This window comes from Thamnophis elegans, chromosome 2 (assembly GCF_009769535.1).
Source record: "Thamnophis elegans isolate rThaEle1 chromosome 2, rThaEle1.pri, whole genome shotgun sequence".
NCBI classification, from domain to species: Eukaryota; Metazoa; Chordata; class Lepidosauria; order Squamata; family Colubridae; genus Thamnophis; species Thamnophis elegans.
The window spans coordinates 154,985,615-155,008,972 of record NC_045542.1 but is presented as its reverse complement, the minus strand read 5'-3'; the positions used below and the strand labels follow the sequence as shown (position 1 = coordinate 155,008,972).

At 46.8% G+C, this 23,358-nt stretch overlaps 1 protein-coding gene and 1 non-coding gene across 2 annotated transcripts; both read left to right on the top strand.

The window, feature by feature from the left end:
* Positions 1–389: 389 nt before the first annotated feature.
* LOC116504239 lies at positions 390–21,934 on the top strand. The gene is made up of 5 exons (XM_032211143.1): positions 390–601; positions 7,967–8,097; positions 11,728–11,853; positions 15,960–17,096; positions 20,831–21,934. Exons 3-5 carry the CDS (start codon positions 11,757–11,759, stop codon positions 21,544–21,546), a joined length of 1,950 nt encoding a protein of 649 aa, XP_032067034.1. The 5' UTR covers positions 390–601; positions 7,967–8,097; positions 11,728–11,756; the 3' UTR covers positions 21,547–21,934.
* LOC116505101 lies at positions 10,065–10,171 on the top strand. Its single transcript, XR_004254890.1, has one exon. It is a non-coding gene; the product is annotated as a U6 spliceosomal RNA (small nuclear RNA).
* Positions 21,935–23,358: the final 1,424 nt, after the last annotated feature.

Sequence of the window (23,358 nt, the reverse complement as noted above, 5' to 3'; positions counted from 1 at the left end):
GTTGAAAAAAATAATAAAATAAAATAAATCTCTCTCTCTCTCTCTCCCTCTCCCTCTCTCTGTTATGTGTGTTTGTGTGTGTGTGTGTGTGTGTGTTTTCAGGGAACACATTCGCGCCTTCACACTCGACCCCGAGGTCTTTAGGGTGCTGTAGTTTTTTTTTTCTTTTAATCCCCCTGACCCAGAAAAAAACTACACTTCCCGCTCCCCTGCGTGCCCCATTCATCGCCTGGCCAATCAGCGAGGCGCCTCTCCTCCGCTCTTATTGGCCCGCGCCGAGCGGGGGGTGGGGGAGGAGCAGGAAGAAGAGTCCTCAACCTTCTCGCGAGTTGCACTTTGAGGCCTTTGCTCCCTTGTGCCGCGAGCGGGAGACCCGGCGGCGGCGGCGGCGGACTTGGCGGGCGGAAGGCGGACGGGGAGGAAGCCGAGGCTCGGGCTCCGGCCCCAGCTGCATTTGCAGGAGGAGGAGTGGGGAGCTCCGAGGCGGCAGCTTCCCGACCGAGGGAGGAGACGGGCAGGCGCTGAGACCAGCTTTCGCCGCCCGGAGCAGCTCTGGATTCCGTAGCCGCCACCGGCTTTTCTCCCCCCGCCCCGACGCTTCGTAAGGGTGTTTTTCTTTGTCCAGCTTTCTCCAACGCCGGGTCTTCCCGGAAGGGCCGGACTCCAGCTCCCATCGTTCCCGCCCCCAGCTCCGGCTAGGGATGATGAGAGCTGGAGTCCGATTATTAAGACTCTCCTCTCTTTTCTTCCCACCCAACCCCTCCTTGCAAACCCGGCGTTGCTTTGCTTCTTTAAAAAAAAAAGGGGGGGGGAGGAAAAAAAATCCCAGCTGTGCTTTGGTGTGTCTTTTACTCCGGAGTACATGCAGACGATCACTGGAACCCGCCAGGATTTGGGGAGGGGGGGAGATCCTCCTTTTGAGTGATCGGCGGTCCCAACTTTACTCTTGGAAGAGAAACTTTTCCGGGGTGGTGGGGTTGGAGCGGGGGGGGGGAAGAGGAGAGGAAGGTCGCCTCCTTTGTCGTCTCTCTCGGCTTGGGCCACCCACACCGGCTGCTGCTCCTTGGGAGGACATCTAACGCGTATATATATTTGAAAAAGAAAAGCCGCCGTGAGGATCGGTTCTCGCGGGGAACCCGAGTCGGAGAGAGGCTTTGCAAGCGTGTTTGGGGTGGTGAAAAAAGCTTTTTTTTCCCCTTTCTCAAAGGCATCTGGTTGGCTACATTGGCAAACAGGATGCTGCATAAGGTAGGCCTTTGTCTGATCCGGAAGAGGTCTTTTTGCTTTTTTTATTTATTTCTTGGGTTGGGGATCTTACCTTGACTTTTAGCAGCATGGAATCATGCTTTTACTTTAGAAAGAAAAGCAACTGCACAGCTGGTAATTTTACTAGAGTGCTGTCCCTCCCGATTCTATTTTATTTTTTTGCACCAGCAGCCATCCTTCCTTGCCTCCTTGCATGGCAGGGAGCCTCTCTGCTGGAAAAGAAATAAATTCCTGGGGCTTCATTCAGTGTGTAAACAGTGTACCTTTGGGCAGCCTGTTCCAACAATGGCTACTTAAAAGCACCCTGCTCTGCTGTCCTTAAAGACAGTCTCTGGAACAAGTAGGTTGTTTCACTATCGCTCTGCTCCCTGGCAAACTTGACCCTGTCCTGAGTATTGATTTTCCCTGGAATGGTGCAATTTGTGATCATTGGAAGGGTGTTTACCTACTCTAGGGGGCATGGAAATGCTTTTAAACCAAACAAAAAAAAAAGTTGAAAGGCAACTTTTTCCTGCATGGGGTAGATATGGGTTTTAGCAGTTGTTAGGATTTGTGTCTAAAGTCAAGGCCCTTCCATTGAATTCAATGGGTTTTAGTTGGCTGCAGTCTGTTTTAAAAGCCAGCAATACTGAGCTGAGCAGGATTTCTTTGAACACCATGGTTTTCCAGCCAGCGCTGTTTTGTTTTTGTTCACACAGAATGGTAGCTCTTCCATAAACAATGTAGGGCACTAGTTCAAAAGGGGTGTGTGCTGAGGTCATAGATAACACTGTGTAAAGAAAGATGGGTGTGTGGTGGAAGAGCCACACATGGAGGTAAACCCCGGTTTTGACACGTGCTTTGTGTGTGGCACCAGTGGCAATGTCACTGAATGGCGGTGATTGGGTTTTGACTGTGCTCTTGCTTGTAACTCTGAACTGGATTGCAGATTGTCCTTGACTTACGGCCACAGTGGAAACCCAGCATTTCTGTTGCGCTTTGCCCCGTTTTACAACTTTCCTTGCCACAGCTGATAAATGAATCTCTGCAGTTGTTCAATTAGTAACAAGGCTGTTAAGCGAATCTAGCTTCCCCCATTGGCTTTGCTTGTCAGAAGATCACAGGGACATTGCAACCATCAGAAATATGACCTGGTGGCCAAGTGTTTGGATTTTGATCACGTGACCATGGCCACTGTCATAAGTGAGAAAAAACTATCATAAGTCACTGTTTTACTGTTGTTGTAACTTTGGTCACTAAATGAATGATTGTAAATTGAAGATTACCGGTGTTTCGCATGACTATTTAAAAAGTCCTTCTCCAACTTCACTGGTTCCAAACACAATGAGACTACAACTCCCAGCCTCCCTTTCTGTATAGTTGATTGATTAGATCAGGAGTCCCTAACCAGTGGGCCATGAGCTATTGCTGGCCCATGGCCTGTTAGGAACAGGGCCAGGCAATTGAGGGAAAACCAGATCCATCCCCTTTCTCCATCAGTGGAAAAATTGTCTTCCACAAAACCGGTCCCTGGTGCTGAAGTTGGGAACCGCTGGATTAGTTGCTTTACACTCAGTGGATAAATCTATTTTTGTCAGAGATGATATTGACACTGGGGAAGAATGGGAAAAGATACAGTTTTGTTCCATCTTTTTGTTTTTTCACAGCTGCCTCTTGCTATAGGGAGAAGTACATTTAGATATCCCACCTAGCTATAGCTGTGAAATTCTCCCAGGTCCATGTACACCAATAGTAGCTGGGCCCAGCCCTACTTAGTTCTGAGCCCAGACAAGGTCAGCTGGGTGTAATCAGGAAATAAACTGCTTTCTCTGTTTACAGGGTGACTTGTAATTACCAATACACTTAGGAACTATTAAGAGTATGGAGCTACACAACCACCCACGTTAAATTACAGCACTGATCCTTAACAATCTTGTCCAATGTGACAATCTCGTGGATTCTAAGAAAGGCTTGAGGGATTCTTCTAATCACCCATAGGGAGCTTAGCACATCATCCTGGGTATCAAATTCCAAAGTCATGGGGTGCTAGCGTAAGAGATACCTTCCTTTGGGTATTCACTGATCTATATAGCACTCACAGCCATTCCTTTGTAAGGGAAATTGCTAGTTAATAGCCCTGGATGCTTAGTGAATGTTCCCTCTATAGAACCTGCAAAAGGCAGAAGACCTTTCTTCTGTTTCTGAATTAAGCCCCCCCTCCCTCAAAGCCCAGAGAAAGTGATCTTGCTCTAAATAAAGGGAGGGGAGGGACCTAGAGAGACAGCAAGAGGAGGGGGGGAAGTCTGGAGTTTTCCAGTGGGAAACCCCAAAGATTGAAATTGCTATTTTTTTTTTCCTTTAGCGATTTGAGTTGTTGAAACAAGCGCCTTATGGATGCACGTTGATTTCTACTTATGTCCTGCTTGTGTTGACTGGTGGAAAAAACTCGAGTGTGGAGTCCTTAGTACTCTCTCACCTGTATGTTTGCTGGCAGATGTTTCATTACCCAACTAGGTAACATCATCAGTGCTAGTGAGTGCGGGATTTCCTCCTTGTTTATATACAGTAGCTTGCCCTGTGTGTTTGAGGGGCCATGGTGTTTTCTCCTTGGTAGTTCTTTGGCTAGAGTTCTCTGCATGAAACAGTAAATTGGAGCAGAAATTAAAAAAAAATCAGGTTCCTAATCAAGTGGTCCTATGGTTTTCCCAGTTGCAAAGTATGGCTGTGAAAGTTGGACCGTAAGGAAGGCCGAGCGCCAAAGAATTGAGCCCTTTGAACTCTGGTGCTGGAGAAGACTCCTGCGAGTCCTTTGGACTGCAAGGCGATCCAACCGGTCAGTCCTAGGGGAGATCAACCCTGACTGCTCTTTAGAAAGACAGATCCTGAAGATGAAACTCAAATACTTTGGCCACCTAATGAGAAGGAAGGACTCACTGGAGAAGAGCCGGATGCTGGGAAAGATTGAAAGCAAAAGAAGAATGGGACGACAGAGAATGAGGTGGCTGGATGGAGTCACCGAAGCAGTAGGCCTGAGCTTTAATGGACTCCAGAGGATGGTAAAAGACAGGAAGGCCTGGAGGAACGTTGTCCATGGGGTCGCGATGGGTTGGACATGACTTCGCAACTAACAACAACAACAGATCAAGGAACTACCAAGGAGAAAACTACGCCCCCATTAATTTAGAAAGTGTTCAACTTGTGATCAATTGGTTGGTGACCATTTGAAGTTATGGTGGGGTACTGCAGTTCCGTACTGAAGTTCCAACCTCCATCCTCACAAGGTGATGTAACCACAGTTCAGGTGCTTAGCAAGTGACCTGCATTTTCGGCTGTCTGCAGCATCCTGTGGCCATGTGACCACATTTTATGAGGGTTTAGGGGACATGACTGGCCCATAGCAGACCCTTGGTTCACTTAGCAACTGCCATAAAAAAAAGCCATAAAATTACGTGGGTCACGTCGGTGACCCAGGGTGCTACCATTATAACTGTGATGTCCATAGTTCCATTATGGTTGTAAGTCGAAACCTGCCTGTGTTGGAAGAGCAAGCTACTGTACACAGTTAGTCCTCAACTTACAGCAGTTTATTTAACGACTGTTGAAAGTTAAAAGTGACGTATAACCCTTTTTCACACTTACGACCATTTGTAGTCACGTGATCAAAATTCAAACACTTGGCAACTGGCTCATATTTATGACTGTTACAGTGTCCCGGGCTCATGTCCTATCCCCTTTTTCCAATCTTTTGACAAGCAAAGTCAAAGGGGAAGTCAGATTTGCTTAGCAGCCGGGTTGCTAACTTACCAACTGCAGTGCTTCACTTAGCCACTGCGGCAAAAAAGTCGTAAAGTGGAGTAAAACCTAAACGTCTCCCTTAGTAACAGAAATTCTGGGCTCAATTGTGGTCGTAAGTCGAGGGCTTACCTGTCTAAATGGAGTTGCAAGCCCCACACGCTCTTTGCAATGATGATGTTGCCTAGTGAGGAGCCGAGGTGGCGCAGTGGTTAGGGTGCAATACTGCAGCCACTTCAGCTGACTGCTAGTTCTGCAGCTCGGCGGTTCAAATCTCACCGGCTCAGGGTTGACTCAGCCTTCCATCCTTCCGAGGTGGGTAAAATGAGGACTCAGATTGTGGGGGCAATATGCTGACTCTCTGTAAACTGCTTAGAGAGGGCTGAAAGCCCTATTAAGCGGTATATAAGTCTAACTGCTATTGCTATTGCCAGTTGAGCAGTGCTTTCTCCTCAGCGCAGCCCTATGCTGCACAGATTGTTTTCTACTGAAATAAACCTGTGTGTGTAGTTTTAATTGACAGAAATGGGTTGTATGGGATTTTGAGAAGTGTCTTAGCAGGCCCATTTGGTTTACCTGAGATGCTTTGCTCAGTATAGTTTGCCTCATGGCTGCTATGCAAAGGACAGACTTTGGCCCGTGACGGCGAAGTGGCATGCCGAGCCATCTCTCTGGGCACGCCAGCCATCGCCCGTTGCCGTTGTGGGTCCCAACATGTGCAGCTGGTCTTTGCACGCACATACATGCCAGAAACCGGAAGAACTCGGTGGCATGTGCAAGTCGTAAACCGGAAGCTCAGCTTCCCGGCGCGCCTGGGAACTGCTCTGCTGGTTTCTGGCACTTCCGCACATGTGCCTGCACTCCCATTTCAATAGCAATAGCAGTTAGACTTATATACCGCTTCATGGGGCTTTCAGCCCTCTCTAAGCGGTTTACAGAGTCAGCATATCACCCCCACAGTCTGGGTCCTCATTTCACCCACCTCGGAAGGATGGAAGGCTGAGTCAACCCTGAACCGGTGGGATTTGAACAGCCGAACTGCAGTCAGCTGAAGTAGCCTGCAGTGCTGCACTCTAACCACTGCGCCACCTCGGCTCTTCACTTGGTGCTGAAATGGTTCGCCACCCCCTGGACTAGGCCTATGTATCTCCACCTTAGTGACTTCTTGATAGGTGGACTTCAACTCCCAGAGTTCCTCTGCCAGCGTGCTGAGAATTCTTAAGCATTGAAGTCCACACCTTTTAAAGTCGCCAAGGCTCAGAAGCACTGAAATCAACTCTCCTGTCTGTGATTAGCTTAGCAGATTTAATTTTGGAGATGATACATAGTGATTAAACTGTCTCATAGGCCAAGGGGGTAATTTGTCTTTTTGGTCCGTTCTCAAGAAACTCCTGAATATTACAAGTTGTGATTCCAAAGAACTGGTTGAAAAGGATAAAGAAAAGATTATCACCCTCTCCCTGGAAAGTTCCTTTTCTTTAAAACAGCTCTCCCTTAATCTGGGGCTCTCCATATGTATTGGACCACAACTCCCATCGGCCAGAGCTATGGGATGTTTTCCCCTGTTAGTTTCCACATTTTTTCCCACATCGTGGGGAAAGCCAGAAATCTGGTAAAGGGTTTGCATCTAGAAATGGAAGGGGAGGGTGATATTTGGAAGGGAACGCTCTTATACATTATTGTACCCTTTTAAGAGGGACACAGTGACTCAGTGGCTAAGACGCTGAGCTTGTTGATCAGAAAGGTCGGCGTTCGAATCCCTAGCGCCGCATAACAGAGTGAGCTCCCGTTACTTGTCCCAGCTTCTGCCAACCTAGTAGTTCGATCTAAGCACCCTATGGGCCAGATCTGACCCGTGGGCCTTGAGTTTGATACACCACTGGCTTAGGCCAAGAGCCAATAGACTCTGGAATTCCAGTGCTCCTCATGCAAGATTTTATATTTTTAAATAGGCTGTTGGGTGACTACTTTTTTCCCGACACTTCATTGGTTTTTACTTGGGACAGAAATGAACAGAATTGTGCTCCTTTGCCTGCTTGCAAAGTCTTGTTGATTTTAATCAAAACCTGAACCAGTAGATGAACGGGCTACATTTTTTTTGTCTGCTGACGCTTGAGAGAAATTGGAGCTATTCCATTTATTTCTGCAGAATGCAAACAAAAAAAAGAAATCCAAACATGCATAATAAATATTTGTGGCTCTAGATTTCTAGGGATGGCCAAATGATCGGACAGCCAGTCTGATTTAGTATTCAAAGCACCAACTGGGAGATTGTAAGTTCTAGTCCTTAGACATGAAAACCCAGCTGGGTGACTTTGGGCCAATCACCAGGAGCTGATGAGTTCTAGTCCCAATTTAGGCATGAAAGCTGGCTGGGTGACTTTGGGACAGTCCTATTCCCAACGCACCTCACAGGATTGTTGTTGAGAGGAAAATAAGAGGAAGAAGGCATATTAGGCATATCTGTCCCATTGAGTTACTAAATAAACATGAGATTACAAAATCTAAATAAACCGGAGAAGTAGTGCATTGAAAAGCAGAAATATGCAAAGGTGTGGAGAAAAGGAGACCAAAGAGACTTATGTCCCAAAGGTGCTTTTTCAACTGGACTTTCTTTCTTTTTCCTTGAAGCCATTTCACTTCTCATCCAAGAAGCTTCTTCAGTTCAGAACTGAAGCAAAACTTTTTCAAGGAAAAACAAAGAAAGCCCAGTTGCCTTTTGAAAAAAAGCACCTTTAAGACAACCATGTCCTGGATGACTGAGAATCTCCGTAGACAGAGAGACTATGGCTTGCTAAGGACAAAGGTGAAAGAAAATTAGAATAGAGGTGTTTTTATATGCTGGGGGAAAAAGGGTCTTTTTGTGTGCAGAATTCTATTGCGTTCAGATAAACAATCCTAACTTTTTGTTCACTTCTTTTAATTTTAGGGATATCGGCAGGTTTACAGGATCTGTGCAGCCGATTCCTGAAAGTGTTTCCTTGGACCTAAATCCTGGTGTGAGCCTACTTCCATATCAGCACTTCCATCATTGTGTCCCTTAAAAGGGCAAATTTCTAAGTAAGCTTGCATTAAAATAACACTTGATGTGGCTTGATTGCTTAAACCTTTGCTACTTTTTTAATGAAAGTGATGAAAAAAAAATACCCAGCCCATTGGATTACCTGTATTTTTCGGAGTATAAGATGCACCTCCCCCCCCCCCCCCAAAAAAAAAAGAGGGTGAAAATCTGGGCGTGTTTTATACACTGAATACAGCATTTTTGGCCTCCCGAAACCCTACTCTGCGCATCCTGGTTTTTGCAAAAATGGACATACAGAGGGTTTGGGAGGCTTGCAGAGAGGGGCTGGGGAGGGCAAACCCTTTTTTAAAAAAAATTATCTCTTCAAAATCTTGGTGCATCTTATACTCCTTATAGTCATACAGTCTGAAAAATACGGTACCTTTATCTGTAGTGGCCCTCAGATCTTCCCACCATTAGAGGGTCCAATGGGGGTTGTCTTCCCCTCTCCCCCATTTATGCAAATGTGAGATCCTTAAGGGGCAGAATGGGTCACCCATGGTGTTTAAGACACCTAATATCATCCCTTAAAACTCCTGGACTATCATTGTACACCAGATCCTTGCTTGCTTTGGGATACCCCGTAAAACATAATTCATTGTTCAGACTGATTCGTCCTAGGATTACAGCAATAGCAATAGCAGTTAGACTTATATACCGCTTCATAGGGCTTTCAGCTCTCTCTAAGCAGTTTACAGAGTCAGCCTATTGCCCCCAACAACAATCCGGGTCCTCATTTTACCCACCTCGGAAGGATGGAAGGCTGAATCAACCCTGAGCCGGTGAGATTTGAACAGCCGAACTGCAGAACTGCAGTCAGCTGAAGTAGCCTGCAGTGCTGCATTTAACCACTGCGCCACCTCGGCTCGGGTTAAATCCCCACTGTTTTTAGGGAAATGTTGCACCTTCTCTTGTTTCTTCTCATCCTGTATTAATGAGGGTAAAATGGAGGGGAAAATTTTTTATCTCTGCAATGAATGTGTGGAGTGGGCTAAAGCCAATTCATTTTCCCACCTCTCTTCTAAAACAGATTAGATTGTAATTAGATTGACAGATTGTACTCTGCTGGAATTATATTTGAATTTTATCCAAATGTAACTTTTGTTTGTGCAATGGGTTATTACTTTGAATAGTGTTACTCAACCCCAAAAATGGTTAAGATATGCGGACTTCAACTCCCAGAATTCCTCAGCCAGCATGGCTGTTTGGGGAATTCTGGGAGTTGAAGTCCACATATCTTAAAAGTGACCAAGCCAAGGAATACTGTTATAGATGATATAGTCAAAGCTCTTGACATGTTCTTCCTGTTGATAGCAAAAAAAAAAAAAAAAAAGCCTTCATGCTCACAGCAGAAGCTGTTGCTTTGTGGCACTTCCTGGAATGTCTGTATGACCACACAATGTTGAAAGGTCACATGGCCAGTCCAGGAAGTTTTTAAAGGAGAAATGCTCTTGAAGGACCCTATGAGAACTCCTGACCTACTGTGATGATTTGGATGGTGTTTCACGCTTTTGGAAAAAAAGATAGGATATAAACTAGACTTTGCTTCTCTTAAGTGTTTATCCTACCGTGGTTTTCTGGAAGTGAGAAACATTTATTTGTTTGTTCATTGGTGTAGTGATTCAGCGGTCAATTTCTTTACAGCCCAATTTCACATCTATTATATGCACCTTTGATTTGCTGAATGGCCAATTTAAAGCTGATACTTCCAGATAAATAAATGTTAGCCGATCAATTCATGGGTGAAAATAGAATCTTTCAGTTCTTTCTACATCTTAAATAACAAAGGCTGGGAATTCAAAATGGTTTTGTTTGTTTTTCTAGTTGATAGTTTTGGAACAGTGTTGTATGGACTTGGGCTCAAAAGCCTTGGGTGTGTGACCCCCCAGAAACTTCCCAATGTTGTTATATCAAAGTGACATTAAAAAAAAAATAACATCAGAGGAAAACGGTGGATAATGATTTTGTGCTCGCTTCGGCAGCACATATACTAAAATTGGAATGATACAGAGAAGATTAGCATGGCCCCTGCACAAGGATGACAGGCAAATTCATGAAGCGTTCCATATTTTTTTAAAAAAGTCAATGCTTTTTTTTAAAAAAAAATCAGATTTTAAAAAATTCAAATCGGATTTTTTTTATTTTTATCAAATTTATTTTAATAAAATGATTCTGGGGTAAAAAAAATCTATCTAAAGATAGTTTTCTATTTAAGACATTAATAATTTAGTTTATTCGGCATGAAATGAAGCTTAGTTATATGGCATATTCTGCATATTCTTCAATATTGGGACTGTCGGTGAGACAGCAGCAGCTCAGAGGAGGAACTGCTGTGGGACAGAGATGACAGCTGCTCTTTAAAAATTACGATTTAAATCAAGTTCATTCAAATCAATCCTTTTTACTAATGATTTAAATCGAGATTTTAAATTGACTTGATTTAAATTGAATCAACCGTGGAGGAAAATGAGTAAGATGGAATAAAGCAATTATATTAATAATACTGTGTTTCCCCAAAAATACAACACAGGCTTACCGTATATACTCGAGTATAGGCCGACCCGAATATAAGCCGAGGCACCTAATTTTACCACAAAAAAACTGGAAAAGTTATTGACTCGAGTATAAGCCTAGGGTGGGAAATGCAGCAGCTACCGATAAATTTCAAAAATAAAAATAGATACCAATAATGCCATTGCCCATTGAATAACATATACAGCCTGCCTGTGCCCATTAAATATACAGTAGCCATTGTAAAAATTTGCTCTGCATAACAAATTATTATCACACAATACCGGTGTATTCAATGAAATACTTCACTCACCTCATGATGCTGATGTCCCGCTGTGATGATGATGTCCCGCCTCCTATGACACACGGCACAGTGATTCCTATCATTGGATCACTGTACCAGAGGAGGTGGGACATCGCTATGTGGCTGCTTGCCATAACATGGAGGAGGTGGGACATCGTTGCAGAGCGGCAGGAGGGGGAGGAAGGGGAATCGTAAGACAGCCCTGCATTACATTAGAACGTGAGGAGGGGGGATGGTGCGGTGCACGCTGCGCGGCAAACTGACACAGAGGGAGGGGAAACTCAGGGGCGCTGGGCCATTCACGACGTCACCCAGAGGCATGGCCCCGCCCCTTTTTCTCCTCCATTTCAGGCAAATTTTTCACTGACTCGAGTATAAGCCGAGGCGGCTTTTTTCAGCTCAAAAAGTGGGCTGAAAAACTAGGCTTATACTTGAGTATATACAGTAATTTCTTTTGACACCCCCCCCCCAAATAAGCATTTGGCCTTATTTTCAGGGAGGTTATTATTGTTGAGGTGCAGGAGGTGGTCACCTCAGGGCTGTGTTGCAATATTTTCAGGGAGGGCTTATTCTAGCACATGCACTCAAATGCCCAATTGGGCTTATTATCCAGGGAGGTCTTAGTTTTGGGGAAATGGGGGTATATTTTCTGTGTGAGGTATATGGGCAATTACTAGATACGATGAATAAATAAAGATGGAATAGGAATAACATTGATGATAGTTCGACCGTCATCCATCCTGCATTGAGTTAGATCCTTAAATTGTTCTTATTCCCTCCCTCCCCTCCCTCTTACCCTGCTCCTAATTTCCAGGGCTTTGTGTCGTCCCATGATGCGGTCATATGTTTCTCAGAAGCAAAGTGAATTTTGTTGAACGGGTGCAAAGACCCCTCCCAAAAGAAGCCATGCAGGACAGCTATCAGAATGTCATGGCACTGGGTAAGGATCCATAGTCGCCCCATACAATGTTCTCTCCTGGCATGAGAATTGCCCTCTGTTGCCACCCACTATTTTATACACGTAGTCCTCGACTTACGATTACAATGGAGCCCCAGGTTTCTGTCGTTCAGTGAAACGTGTGTGAAGTGAGTTTTGCCCCCATTTTACCACCTTTCCTGCCATAGTGGTTAAGATAAATCGCTGCAGTTGATCAGTTAGCACCTCGGTTGTTAAGTGAATCTGGCTTCCCCATGGATTGGCTTGTGGGAAGGTCGCAAAAGGGGATCACATGACATAAATATGAACCAGTTGCCAAGCATCTGAATTTTGATCACACACGATCCTGGGGAAGCTGCAAAGATCGTTCAGTGTGGAAAACGGTCATAAGTCACCTTTTTTCAGTGCTGTTGTAACTTTGAACGGTCACTAAATGGACTGTTGTAAGTCGAGGGCTACCTGTACCTCCCTATCTGTGTGCATAATCTTAGGGGATACTCTGCACAATATGATTGGCACCGAAAGCTGGGTATAGCATTCCCTGAGGTGTTGTCAGTGTTGGGTTACGGATCCCGTTGCAACCGGTATGGTGCAACGGGGCCGGGCGTCCACCACATGCACACGTGCATGCGTACTTACCGCCCGCGACGCTCCAGCTGCTTGGCGGAGCGTTGCACAGGCACCGTACGCTCAGTGTGCGTAAGCCCCGATTGGCTCAAATACAGGTAAGGAGGGCAGGCGGGTGGGTGGGCCCTCCGGAGCATCATACCAGAATGGTACCTGGTGCTTCCAGCAGGTACCAGTACGCCCATACCGGTCGTATCCCACCACTGGATGTTGTACTCCTAGGAGTACAAATAGGGCTCTATTAAGATAAGACTCAACAGTGATTAACTCCTCCTAGTGTGGTGTTTCTCAACTGTGGCAATATTAAGAGTCCCCTACAGATTTTACTCCACTACTGTGTTTCCCCAAAAATACGACATGTCCTGATAATAAGGCCTTACCACATTTTTCAGGTGGGCAAAAATATAAGCCCTCCCCCGCAAATAAGCCCCCTGGACAACCACCCACCTCTGGCTAGGCAGAGTGTCACTCACCAACCTAGCGGTATCCCGAAGGTGCCAAGCGGTGGGAACCGGGGGGGGGGGGGGGCAAAGGGGATTGCGTTGCTTGGTGCCTTCGGGATACCACTAGGTTGCTGAGCAGCACTGCCCAGCTGAAGAGCCATGAAGTGACCACGCTCACAAGCAGCCACCCGGCAAACCCCCTTTCCAGCCGGGCGCAGTGCTATTCACTGACCTAGGGGTATCGCCAAGCCACGTGAGCACCTGTTTGCCAGCTCCCGTGGCTTGGCGCCTTCGAAAGCATGGCTTTTTCGATGGCTTCCAAACCGAGTCTTCCAGCAGTGGCTGCTCTGGGCGTATGCTCTATGGTTGTGGGCCAGCTGCCAGAAGAGTGTACAACCATAGAGCGTACACCCAGAGTGGCCACTGCTGGAAAACCCAGTTTGGAAGCCGTCGAAAAAGCTATGCTGGGATGGCAGTGGCAGCTGCGGAGGTGCCCTGGCTCTGCAGGGAGAGCTGGGCCAGGGCTTAGTGAGGCTGGGAGACGCGTGAGCGAGAGCAGAACAGCCGCTCGCGCAACCCCCTCTCCAGCCGTGCAGAGTGCCATTCACTGGTATTTCGAAGGCGCCAAGCCGCGGGAGCCTGGAGCCAGTGAACAGGTGCTCACGCGGCTTGGTGATACCCCTAGTTCAGTGAATAGCGCTGTGCCCGGCTGGAAAAGGGCTTTGCTGGGTGGCTGCTCATGAGCGTGGTCACTTCATGGCTGCTGTGTTGCGCTGCTGCAACAGCACAACACAGCCATTCGCCCATGAGGCTGTGTCCGGCTCTTTGGGAGCCTGCTCGGAAGGGAGCAGCCGCCCGGCAACCCAAAAACAATAAACCCTCCCCTCATAATAAGGCCCAAGCCATATTTTGTGGGTAAAAAGAAAATAAGAACCTGTCTTATTTTTGGGGAAATGCTAGTTGTTGTCGACTAGAGGGGTCAGTGCTCATCTCCATTTCAAGGTCGTTCAGCCAGGACGGTCATGTAGTCAGCATGACCATCACAGAGCACTGTTGTCTTCCCACCGAAATGGTACCTATTTATCTACTCACATTTGCATAGTTTCGAACGGCTGGGTTGGAGCTTGGGCGAGGAAAGGAGCTCACCCCATCGTGTGGCGCTCAGGTCTTGAACCTGGACTGCTGGCTTTCCAGCTGACAAAGCCAAGAGTCTTAACTCCTGAGCCACAGCAGCGCTCCAATATTAAAATGGGTGGACTTCAACTCCCAGAATTCTTCAGCCAGCACATTGGCTCTGGAGAACGCTGGGAGCTGAAGTCCATCCATCTTAATGTTGCCGAGGTTGAGAAACTGCCTTAGAACATTCTGGTTTCTACCAGAATGCTTTTCAGGAATGAGCCTCCACCTTCTGGAGGACCATAGCTTCTTTTAACTCTAGATCAGAATCCCTGACACGCAAACTGCATTTAGGTCTTTACCCCAAAGGACGACTCATCTGCAAGGTCTATTTTCTTCATTTTTGGCCTTCTCTCTTTCCATACAAGCCTCCCCAAGCATTTGAGATAATAGTATGGGACCTACCTTGCATTAGGTTCTTCTCCTGGTGATAGAAGACAGGATCTTCTGTGATTATTTAATGGCATTCCTGTATTTTGTAATTTATATGTTGTGTTCAATTTGTTCAACCAGGTTTTGGAATTGGCTTTTAAATCTTGACTGGCATCAATTATGAATTGGTGCGATTTTTTTTCTAATAAATTGGCTTAATCTGAGCTTCCATTTTGGAAGCTAGCAACTCTCTAGACTTCTCTCCTCTTTTTCTTGTTTCTTCAGCACTGGTTCCCCATCCCGAATTTTCTAAAGTACACTATAGTTCTGGATTTTTGGGGAGGTCTTCCATCCATGTACTAACCAGGTCAGATCCTGCTCAGCTTCTGAATTCAGACATGGTCAGCCTAGTGCTGCCATCTGTTGAGAGCTGCCAGAAGAAACCAAATACTTTATGGGACAAGAAACTGTACCTGTAGGGAGTTTTCAGAACTTCTCATTTTGATTGTCAGTAGAGTTTCCTTCCGGGCTTTTTGGTCCTCATTCATCCATCAGTTTCCTGGGAGACAATTAGAAAATTTTCTCACAGTGTATAGCAATGTTTTTCAATTTTAGCAATGTTTAAGATGTGTGCACTTCAACTCTCGCAATTCCCTTGGTAGCATGCTGGCTGTGGAATTCTGGGAATTTAAAAAAATAATAATTTTCCTCTTTCAAGTTCATTCACAAATATATACTCTTATAATGACTATTAACATTTATCTATTTCTCATTAATCTTTATTGTTATTTTCTTACAAATATATAGAATACAATTTGGGCCATTTTCTTGTCACCCCATGCCTCTTATTTTGCAACAACTTTGCTTCCTCTATCTTCTCAACCTCCCTTCTCTGCCTTCTTCTTTCCTCCTCTCCTCCCTCCCTTCTTCTTCCCCTCTCTTTCCCCCCCTTCCTCCTCTCTTCTCCTCCTTCTTACCCTCTCTGGAATGCTGGGAATTGAAGTCCATGCATCTTAATATAGCTAAAATTGAGAAACACTGATGTACAGGCATTTGGGGGAACAGAAAATTGGGGTCCTTGAGGGCCTTGGAGGAAAGGTAGCCTTTAGACGTGATAGGAAAAAGAAAAAACAACTTTGTTCTAGACTAGGGGTGTCCTAGACAATTTAACCCAAATGAGAAAGTATTTCATATACAGCAAAAGATTGATTTAACAGACTCTGGGTAGTTGGGGGGGATGCTGTTCATTAAACCCAAATGCCCATTAACTCCAAATGTTTGTCATTTAGATCATTTATAAATTGTATCGTTTATAATATGAAGGAAAATCTCATTGTAACCAAAGAGCTTTTGGTTAAATGCGAGTTGGCATCCAAACTAAATAAAATGGGTTGGATGCGTTCAGAGTCTTCTTAACACTTCTGAAGCTTTACAATAATAATAATAACAATAACAACAACAACAACATTTGCATTTGTGTTCCTGTGGCAGGCCGGACGCCCCTGTTGCCGAATTACCCTGCTGTTGCAAAAGACACTCAGGAGTCCCAGAGGCAAAGGGCCAAGTTTTGGAGCAAGGAAGAGATTGGTCTTTTTGTCGACCTCTGGATCAGCCCGGAAGTCCAGAACGAACTCCAGAACACTTACCACAACGAGGTGGTCTTCAACTGGCTCTCCAACGAAATGGGTTTGCGGGGTTTCAACCGCTCGGCTCGGCAGTGCCGTGAGAAGATGAACGCTCTGAAGAAGAAATTTAAGGAGGTCACCACTCACAACAAATGCCCCGGCGCTGGCGAAGTGCGGACCATGCCGTTCTACGACAAGCTCGCCACCATCCTCCTCAGCCGGAGAGATGCCAAGCACTCTTCGAACAGTGGCGACAAGGGCCAGTGGTCGAGGCAAGCTTCCTCGCCAGCTCCAGGAACGTCCGGGCAGGCGTCTTTACTTGCGAGGCAATCTTTAATTAGTCCGCCAGGGCTGAGGTCTTCTGGGACAGCCAGCCAAAGCAAATCCCACCTGCAGCAGCCCCCTCATAAGCAACCACGCCTTCTCCAGGCTGGGACGGTGTCTCCCACTCACTGCCACCGGCCTCTTTTGCAACCCAACCGGAGCTTGGCGATGCAAAAGCACCGGGGACATTCCTCTCCCTGGCCTACCGCCAACCAACTGGCGGTGGTCACTCCCAAAATTGAGGAACAGTCGCCGGAGGGAGAAAACCCGCCCAACTCGATGTGCTCGGTGCTCCAAGGAAGCCACCTCCCCATGGAGGTGCGGGTGATCGACGAGAATGGCATCACGGTCACCTCCTCCATGTGCGAGGACGTCAAGCAGGAGCAGGACGAGGACGACGCGGCTCACGATCCCGAGTTGGAGTTCGATGGCAAGTTCGAAAGAGAAATTGTGGATGATAGCGACCCTCCAGAGGCCACCGGCACCCGTCTTGACCCGGACGTGCTTTCGGAGTATTCGGAAGAACAGTATGACGAGACCGAAGGGGTTGACGATTTGCCTGTGGATTTGCTACAATGTTTTGGAGACCGATTCTCCTCCTTTGGTGGGGTGGAAGAGAGCAACCATGAGCAGGAAAGACCAAAACACGAACATCCGTTATCCAGGGCTTTATCTACAGGTAAGAACACTTTGACTTGGCCATCAATGCTGGGATTATTGTGTTCTGCCTTAACCTATCTCTTCCAGGCATATACAGGTAGTCCTGCAACAGTGACCGTTCAAAGTTACAACGGCACTGGGGGCAAAAAAAAGTGACACGATCGTTTTTCACACTTACCACCGTTGCGGCATCCTCTTGGTCACCTGATTTATATTCATCCGTTTGGCAACGGACTCACATTTATGACGGTTGCAGTGTCCCAGTGTCCTTTTTGCAACCTTCTGACAAGCAAAGTCAATCAGGAAGCCAGATTCACTTAACAACCGGGCGAATAATTTAACAACTGCAGCGATTCAGTTAACAAACGTGGTAAGAAAAGTCATAAATTGGGGCAAAACTCACCTGATTAATTTCTCACCTAGCAACATATATTTTGTGCTCAAACTTACCAGTATTCTCTGAAGTGAGTGCCCTTTTATAAAGCACTAGATAACACTCCGGATTTGGCTTTTGGAGTTTGTAATTATTTTCTACTAGACTTATCAGTCTTTTCTCTGTTTTTTTTTTCCCCAGCTGTAAAAAAAATCTGTGCCTCATTAAGGATTGCATTTCTAAATTTTAACATCTGAGCTTTCTCCTTCCAAAAGCAAGAAAATTTGTGTCCTGTTGCTAATTCTCAGGACTTTCAGGAAAATTCTAGACGCAAAGCTAACATTCCTAAGATTGCTTCCATTCTGTAAGGCTGGGCGGTGATAGTTGTTTCTTTGTTTTGAAGGCCTTTGAAATAGCCTTTGTCTAATCAGTCTTGGCAATAGCAATGCCACTTATATACCACTTTACAGTGCTTTCCAGCCCTCTCTCAGCGGTTTGTAGAGTCAGCATATTGCATATTGCCCCCATTTTGCGGAAGGATGGAAGGCTGAGTCAACTTTGAGCCGGTCAAGATTGAACTGCTGGCAGTGGGCAGAGTTATCTTACAAATACTGCATTCGAACCATTGCGCCATCACAACTCTTCTCTGCCTACACAAATCTCTTCAGCTCTCTTGGCAACAGTTTCATAAATGGCTTGCCATTGTCACCTTCTTCCTAGGGCTGAGAGAAAAGGATTGGCCAAAAAGTGCCTTAAGGCAGGACTAGAACTCCTGGTAGCTAGTTGTATCCTGGTATCTCATCCTCTAGTGCAGAGGTCAGCAATTTGCGGTTCTGGAGCCTCATGTGGCTCTTTCATCCCTCTGCTGTGGCTCCCTGTTGCTGGTCAGTGCCACAATTTTGAGAGGAGCTTCTGGTTTTTTGGGGAGGAAGCACAGTGTGCCAGGAAGAGATTCTATGGTAAGGGGCGGGTTTTCCAGTTGGCTCCACAGTCGATAGGGCTTTCTGTTACAACAGGTAGAGGAAAAAGGATGCCGCACTAGGAGGAGACTCTATAGTGGGGGACCTGAACTTCGGGTCAGCTCCAGAATTGAACGGGGGGCTTCCAGTTAGGACCTTTGTGGCTCCCTGGGTTTTCTTTTCTGTGGGAAACGGGTCCAAATGGCTCTTTGAGTGTTTAAGTTTGCCCCTGTCCTAGTGCAGCAGCCTTTGGGACACCAGGCGCTGGTTCCATGGAGAGAAGTTTTTCTGCGGACTGAAGGGGGTGTAGTTTTGCATGTTGCCTGCATCCTCTGCGGGTGAAGCTTTTCTTGTTTGCGTGGATTGGTTTCTGTTATGCCGCAGCCCAGTGCCAGTCCACGGACCAGGGGTTGGGGACCCTGCTCTAGTGCAAACATGGCTTCAATGCCAGCCACCCAGATTCATTGTGATGACCCGGGGTGTGGCACAGAAGCAACACAGCCAGAGAACAGATCTAGCTCCCCTTCATTGCTCCAACTTCGCCCCCAAACGTCCTCATGTTTGCTACAAGTCCTGGAGCAAAGCTCTCACAAGCCGCCTCTGGCTGCGAGTAGTCCAGTAAGCCAAGTTAGCCAAACAGTAACCAGAGCAAGAAGTTCAGCAAAGCAGGCAAACCGGGCAAGCCCCCCACAAGACAGAGCACAGTAATCTCCATTCGTCGGCAAATGCACATGAGGCTCCACAGTTTCAATGTTTGTTCCCCACAAATGCCCCTCCCACTGGTGCCTTTTTGCATCTTAGCCCCCCGTGTGCCTTATGAAATGGGGCGGACATTCTCCTCCTTTGCAGCATGTTCAGTCTGCGTTGTTCTCACCTTCTCTCTTCTCTCCATGCTCTTGGATCAGGAGAGGGTGGTCCTTGCTCTTCGCCTGAGCTCTGTCTCTCCTGCTACTCCTTGTCTGCAAGCCTTTCTAAATCCTGAAAAGCTCTGCCCGGACTGACTCTGCCCTTCCCCAGTTTCCTACAACGCCAACAGAGCCGCCCTCTTAATCTCTGTCGGCTCTTGTTCCAGCTCATCTTCCACCGCAGATTCAGACTCTGACCCGGGGGGGGGGGGGGCATGACATTCATATTGGTACTGGATGTTCGGCCATCTTTTCTGGTTGAAGAGCCTAAGAATTCCAAGCATTGCACACACTGGTCTTTGTGCAAAACTGTGGTGGCGCAGTGGTTAGAATACAGTATTGAAGGATAATTCTGCCCGCTGACAGCAGTTCGATCCTCACTGACTCAAGGTTGACTCAGCCTCCCAAGGTTGGTAAAATGAGGATCCAGATTGTTGGGGGGCAATGTGATGACTAAACTGCTTAGAGAGGGCTGTATAGCACTGTGAAACAGTATATAAGTCTTTAAGTGCTAAGTGCTAAATGCCAGTTTTGGGAAAACTATTGTAAAATGCACTCAAGAGATCGTAGGACACTGTAAACGGCCATAAATGTGTGCCAGTTACTGAGCACTCTCACTTCTGTTCAGGGGTGAAATTCAGCAGGTTCTGACAGGTTCTGGAGAACCGGTAGCAGAAATGTTGAGTACTTTGGAGAACTGGCTGGCCCCAGAGTGGGGTGGGAATGGAGATTTTACAGTATCCTTTCCCTGCCATGCCCACCAAGCCACGCCACAGTACCAGTAGTTTGAAAGTTTGAATTTTACCACTGCTTCTGTTTCTTTTTAAAAGCCGCAATGGCAGCAGTGGCCAGAATGCAGTACTGCAGGCTTGCTCACTGCCCAAAAGCCAGGAGTTCGATCCTGACTGGCTCAAGGTTGACTCAGCCTTCCATCCTTCTGAAGTCGGTAAAATGAGGACCCAGATTGTTGGGGGCAATAGGCTGACTCTGTAAACCGCTTACAGAGGGCTGGAAAGAACTATGAAGTGGTATGTAGGTAATCCCCGACTTACAACAATTCTTTTTGTGACCATTCAAAATTATAATGGCACTACCAAAAGTGATTTAATGACCGTATTTCCCAGTTACGACCTTTCCAGCATCCCCATAATCATGTGATCAAAATTCAGTTGTTTGGCAACTAGTTCATACTTATGACCATTGCTGTATCCCAGGGTCATGGAACAAGCAAAGTCAATGGAGAAGCCAGATTCACTGAACAACCAGGTTACTAACTTATCAATGACTGTGATTCGCTTAACAACCACAGCAAGAAAGGTCGTAACGTGGGGCAAAATTCACTTAACAAATGTATCATTTAACAACAGAAATGTTGGGCTCAATTGTGGCCATAAGTTGAGGACTACCTGTATAAGGACCGTTGTTATTGCTAAGTGCTATCGTGCTAAAGGATGCCTTATGTTGCCGTGGGCCTCCTTTCTGACTCCTGATGTCTCTTCTCTCTCCTCTTCCTCAGCTGAAAGTCTCATTCAGGAGCAGGAGGGAGAAGTTCTCGAGAACTCCGACATCATCTGTGCTCCTTTGGGCAACCTTGGACGGAAGGATCTGAACGCCAGCTTTGAGGGTGCCGTAGGGCCGCCAATCGACCGTGTTCCGCCTGCTAGGGGCTTGGGGGACGACGCTCCGCTGACCAGCGCGCAGAGGACCGCCCGGTTCAGGAACAAGAGAAAAATTGAGAGAGTCCAGCTGGCGAAGGAGCTAATTAACGCCACTCGAGAAACTGGCGAGAACATCCGCGAGGCTCTTTACGAGCTCGACAGCAAGGAGTCACAGAGGCGGGTTGACGATCGCAAGGTTGCCGTGTGGTGCGCCAAGCACATCGCGAAAAGCATCCGGGTTTCGAGCCAAACCATGGCCGCCGCCATGCGCGACTCGGACGCCGCCTTCCAGAGGTGCATGGAGAGCTACACGGTGGCCCTGGAGAGGCAGACGACTCTGTTGGAGAACATTGCCGATTCGCTAAACGCCCGCGTCTCGGCTCCCCAGCCTTCCCTCCCCACTTCCACTCCCGCCGACAGGACACGCGACACCTCCGTGTGCGCGAGTCCTGTACCAGCACCTTCTCCTCCCATCCCCATGGAGTCGGAGAAGACTCCCCCCTCGTTGAGAAGCCAGCCTGGAAACGAGGAAGTCTCTCCTGGGGGGGCAGACTCTAATAGCAGTAGCCGATAATAGTCCGAAGCACCCTTCCCCAATTTGGTGCTCCCTCCCCATGGTGTTGGGACCACAGTTCCCACAATTCTCAGCCGGAGGGCACCACGCTGAAGAAGGTTGGTCTTCACAGAACACTTGAGTTGCTGCATTGTTCCTCTTGTCAACACAACAGATCACCAAGCCTTCTCGACCGTTGACAAGGTTACCTCAGTACTTCCATTTACTCCTATACAATCGTTCTTCTGTTACGTTACTTGAGAGAGAAAAACCGGTGCTATTTTCTGCACCTTATTCTTGTTTACAAAGCTCTGTTAAACCTGCTTTTTTTTTCTAGCACTGTATACAATGCCCAATATTTACTAGACGGCACAGCCAGCTTATGCCATAATAAATTTGTTAGTTTTTAAGATGCCACAAGACTTCTCGTCGTTTTTGCTGCCGAGAGACTCACCCACTGCTATCCCTGTACAGCACCGGGTGTCGAACTCGATCGCGTCACATGACGTATCAGGACCTATTGCAACGGTTTTTTGCCTTTGTAGAGCCGGGCTGGGTGTGGCCTCCACATGACGCATCCAGCCCACAGTTTGCCAGTTTGGCAGGCCTGCTGTAGAGAATGTCGGTATAGGCGGTCCTTGACCTACAATCAGTCGCTTAGAAGCCATTTAAAGCAGGGGTGTCAAACTCAAGAACCACTCAAACTCAAAGTTCAAGGTGTTTTAATCCGGTCCGAGGGGCTGGCCTGGAAATATCAAAGGACTGGCCCACGGTATCTCTGGTGGCCAAAATGGCCCCCATGCAGCCCATTTTTGGCCTCCAGCAGCACTCTCCTGGCCAAAAACAGGCCTCGCAAACCCGTTGTTGGCTGGCAGAGTGCTGCAAGAGGCCATGGGGGAGCGAAAATGAGGTGTGGGAGGCTCTTTAAGCCAAAAACTGGGCAGAGAGGGCTCTGTGTATGGTATAACATACACAGACTTGCAATGTATATTAACATTTCACCTAAATTAAGACTCAGTGGCTATGATGCTGAGTTTGTCGAACAGAAAGGTCGGCAGTTCGAATCCCTAGTGCCACGTAACGGAGTGAGCTCTCGTTACTTGTCCCAGCTTCTGTCAACCTAGCTGTTCAAAAGCATATAAAAAATGCAAGTAGAAAAATAGGAACCACCTTTGGTTGGAAGGTAACAGTGTTCCGTGCGCCTTTGGCATTTAGTCATGCCGGCCACATGACCACAGAGACGTCTTCGGACAGCGCTGGCTCTTCGGCTTTGAAATGGGGATGAGCACTCCCCCCTAGAGTAAGGAACCACTAGCACATATGTGCGAGGGGAACCTTTACCTTTAAAATAAGAACATTAAAAAGTTATATTTAAATAAAGATGTTTATTCTAGGCCATCTAACCATTAGGAGTCTTGGATGCTCTCTGAGCTTTCTTGCTTTCTTGCAAATGTTTCATTACCAAATTAGGTTACTTAGTTTGGTTAATGAAATGTCTATAAGAAAACCAGCAAATTCAAAGACCACCAAGGATCCCTTATATCAACCCTGAGCTACCAATATTCTCCTTTATTAGTACCATCTAACCATAGAAGCCCAGAATTGTTTATCTGAAAAAAATCAGAAACTGGACCAATAAATGCCTTCAGCTTACAGCCGGTCACGATGTGATCTACAGTATGACGTTGGATCCCACAGTCACACTGAGCAGAGGATGTTATATCCCAGGAGTCTCCAACCTCGGCAACTTTTAAAACTTGGGAGCTTCAACTCCCAGAATTCCTCAGCCAGCCATGTCTAATTAAAATGCTGGCTGAGGAATTCTGGGAGTTG

Coding starts and splice junctions, on each gene's coding strand:
- LOC116504239 (XM_032211143.1), top strand. CDS start 11,757: ATGTTTCTCAGAAGCAAAGTGAATTTTGTTGAACGGGTGCAAAGACCC. Junction 11,854..15,959: donor TCAGAATGTCATGGCACTGG/GTAAGGATCCAT, acceptor TTCCTGTGGCAG/GCCGGACGCCCCTGTTGCCG. Junction 17,097..20,830: donor ATCCAGGGCTTTATCTACAG/GTAAGAACACTT, acceptor CCTCTTCCTCAG/CTGAAAGTCTCATTCAGGAG.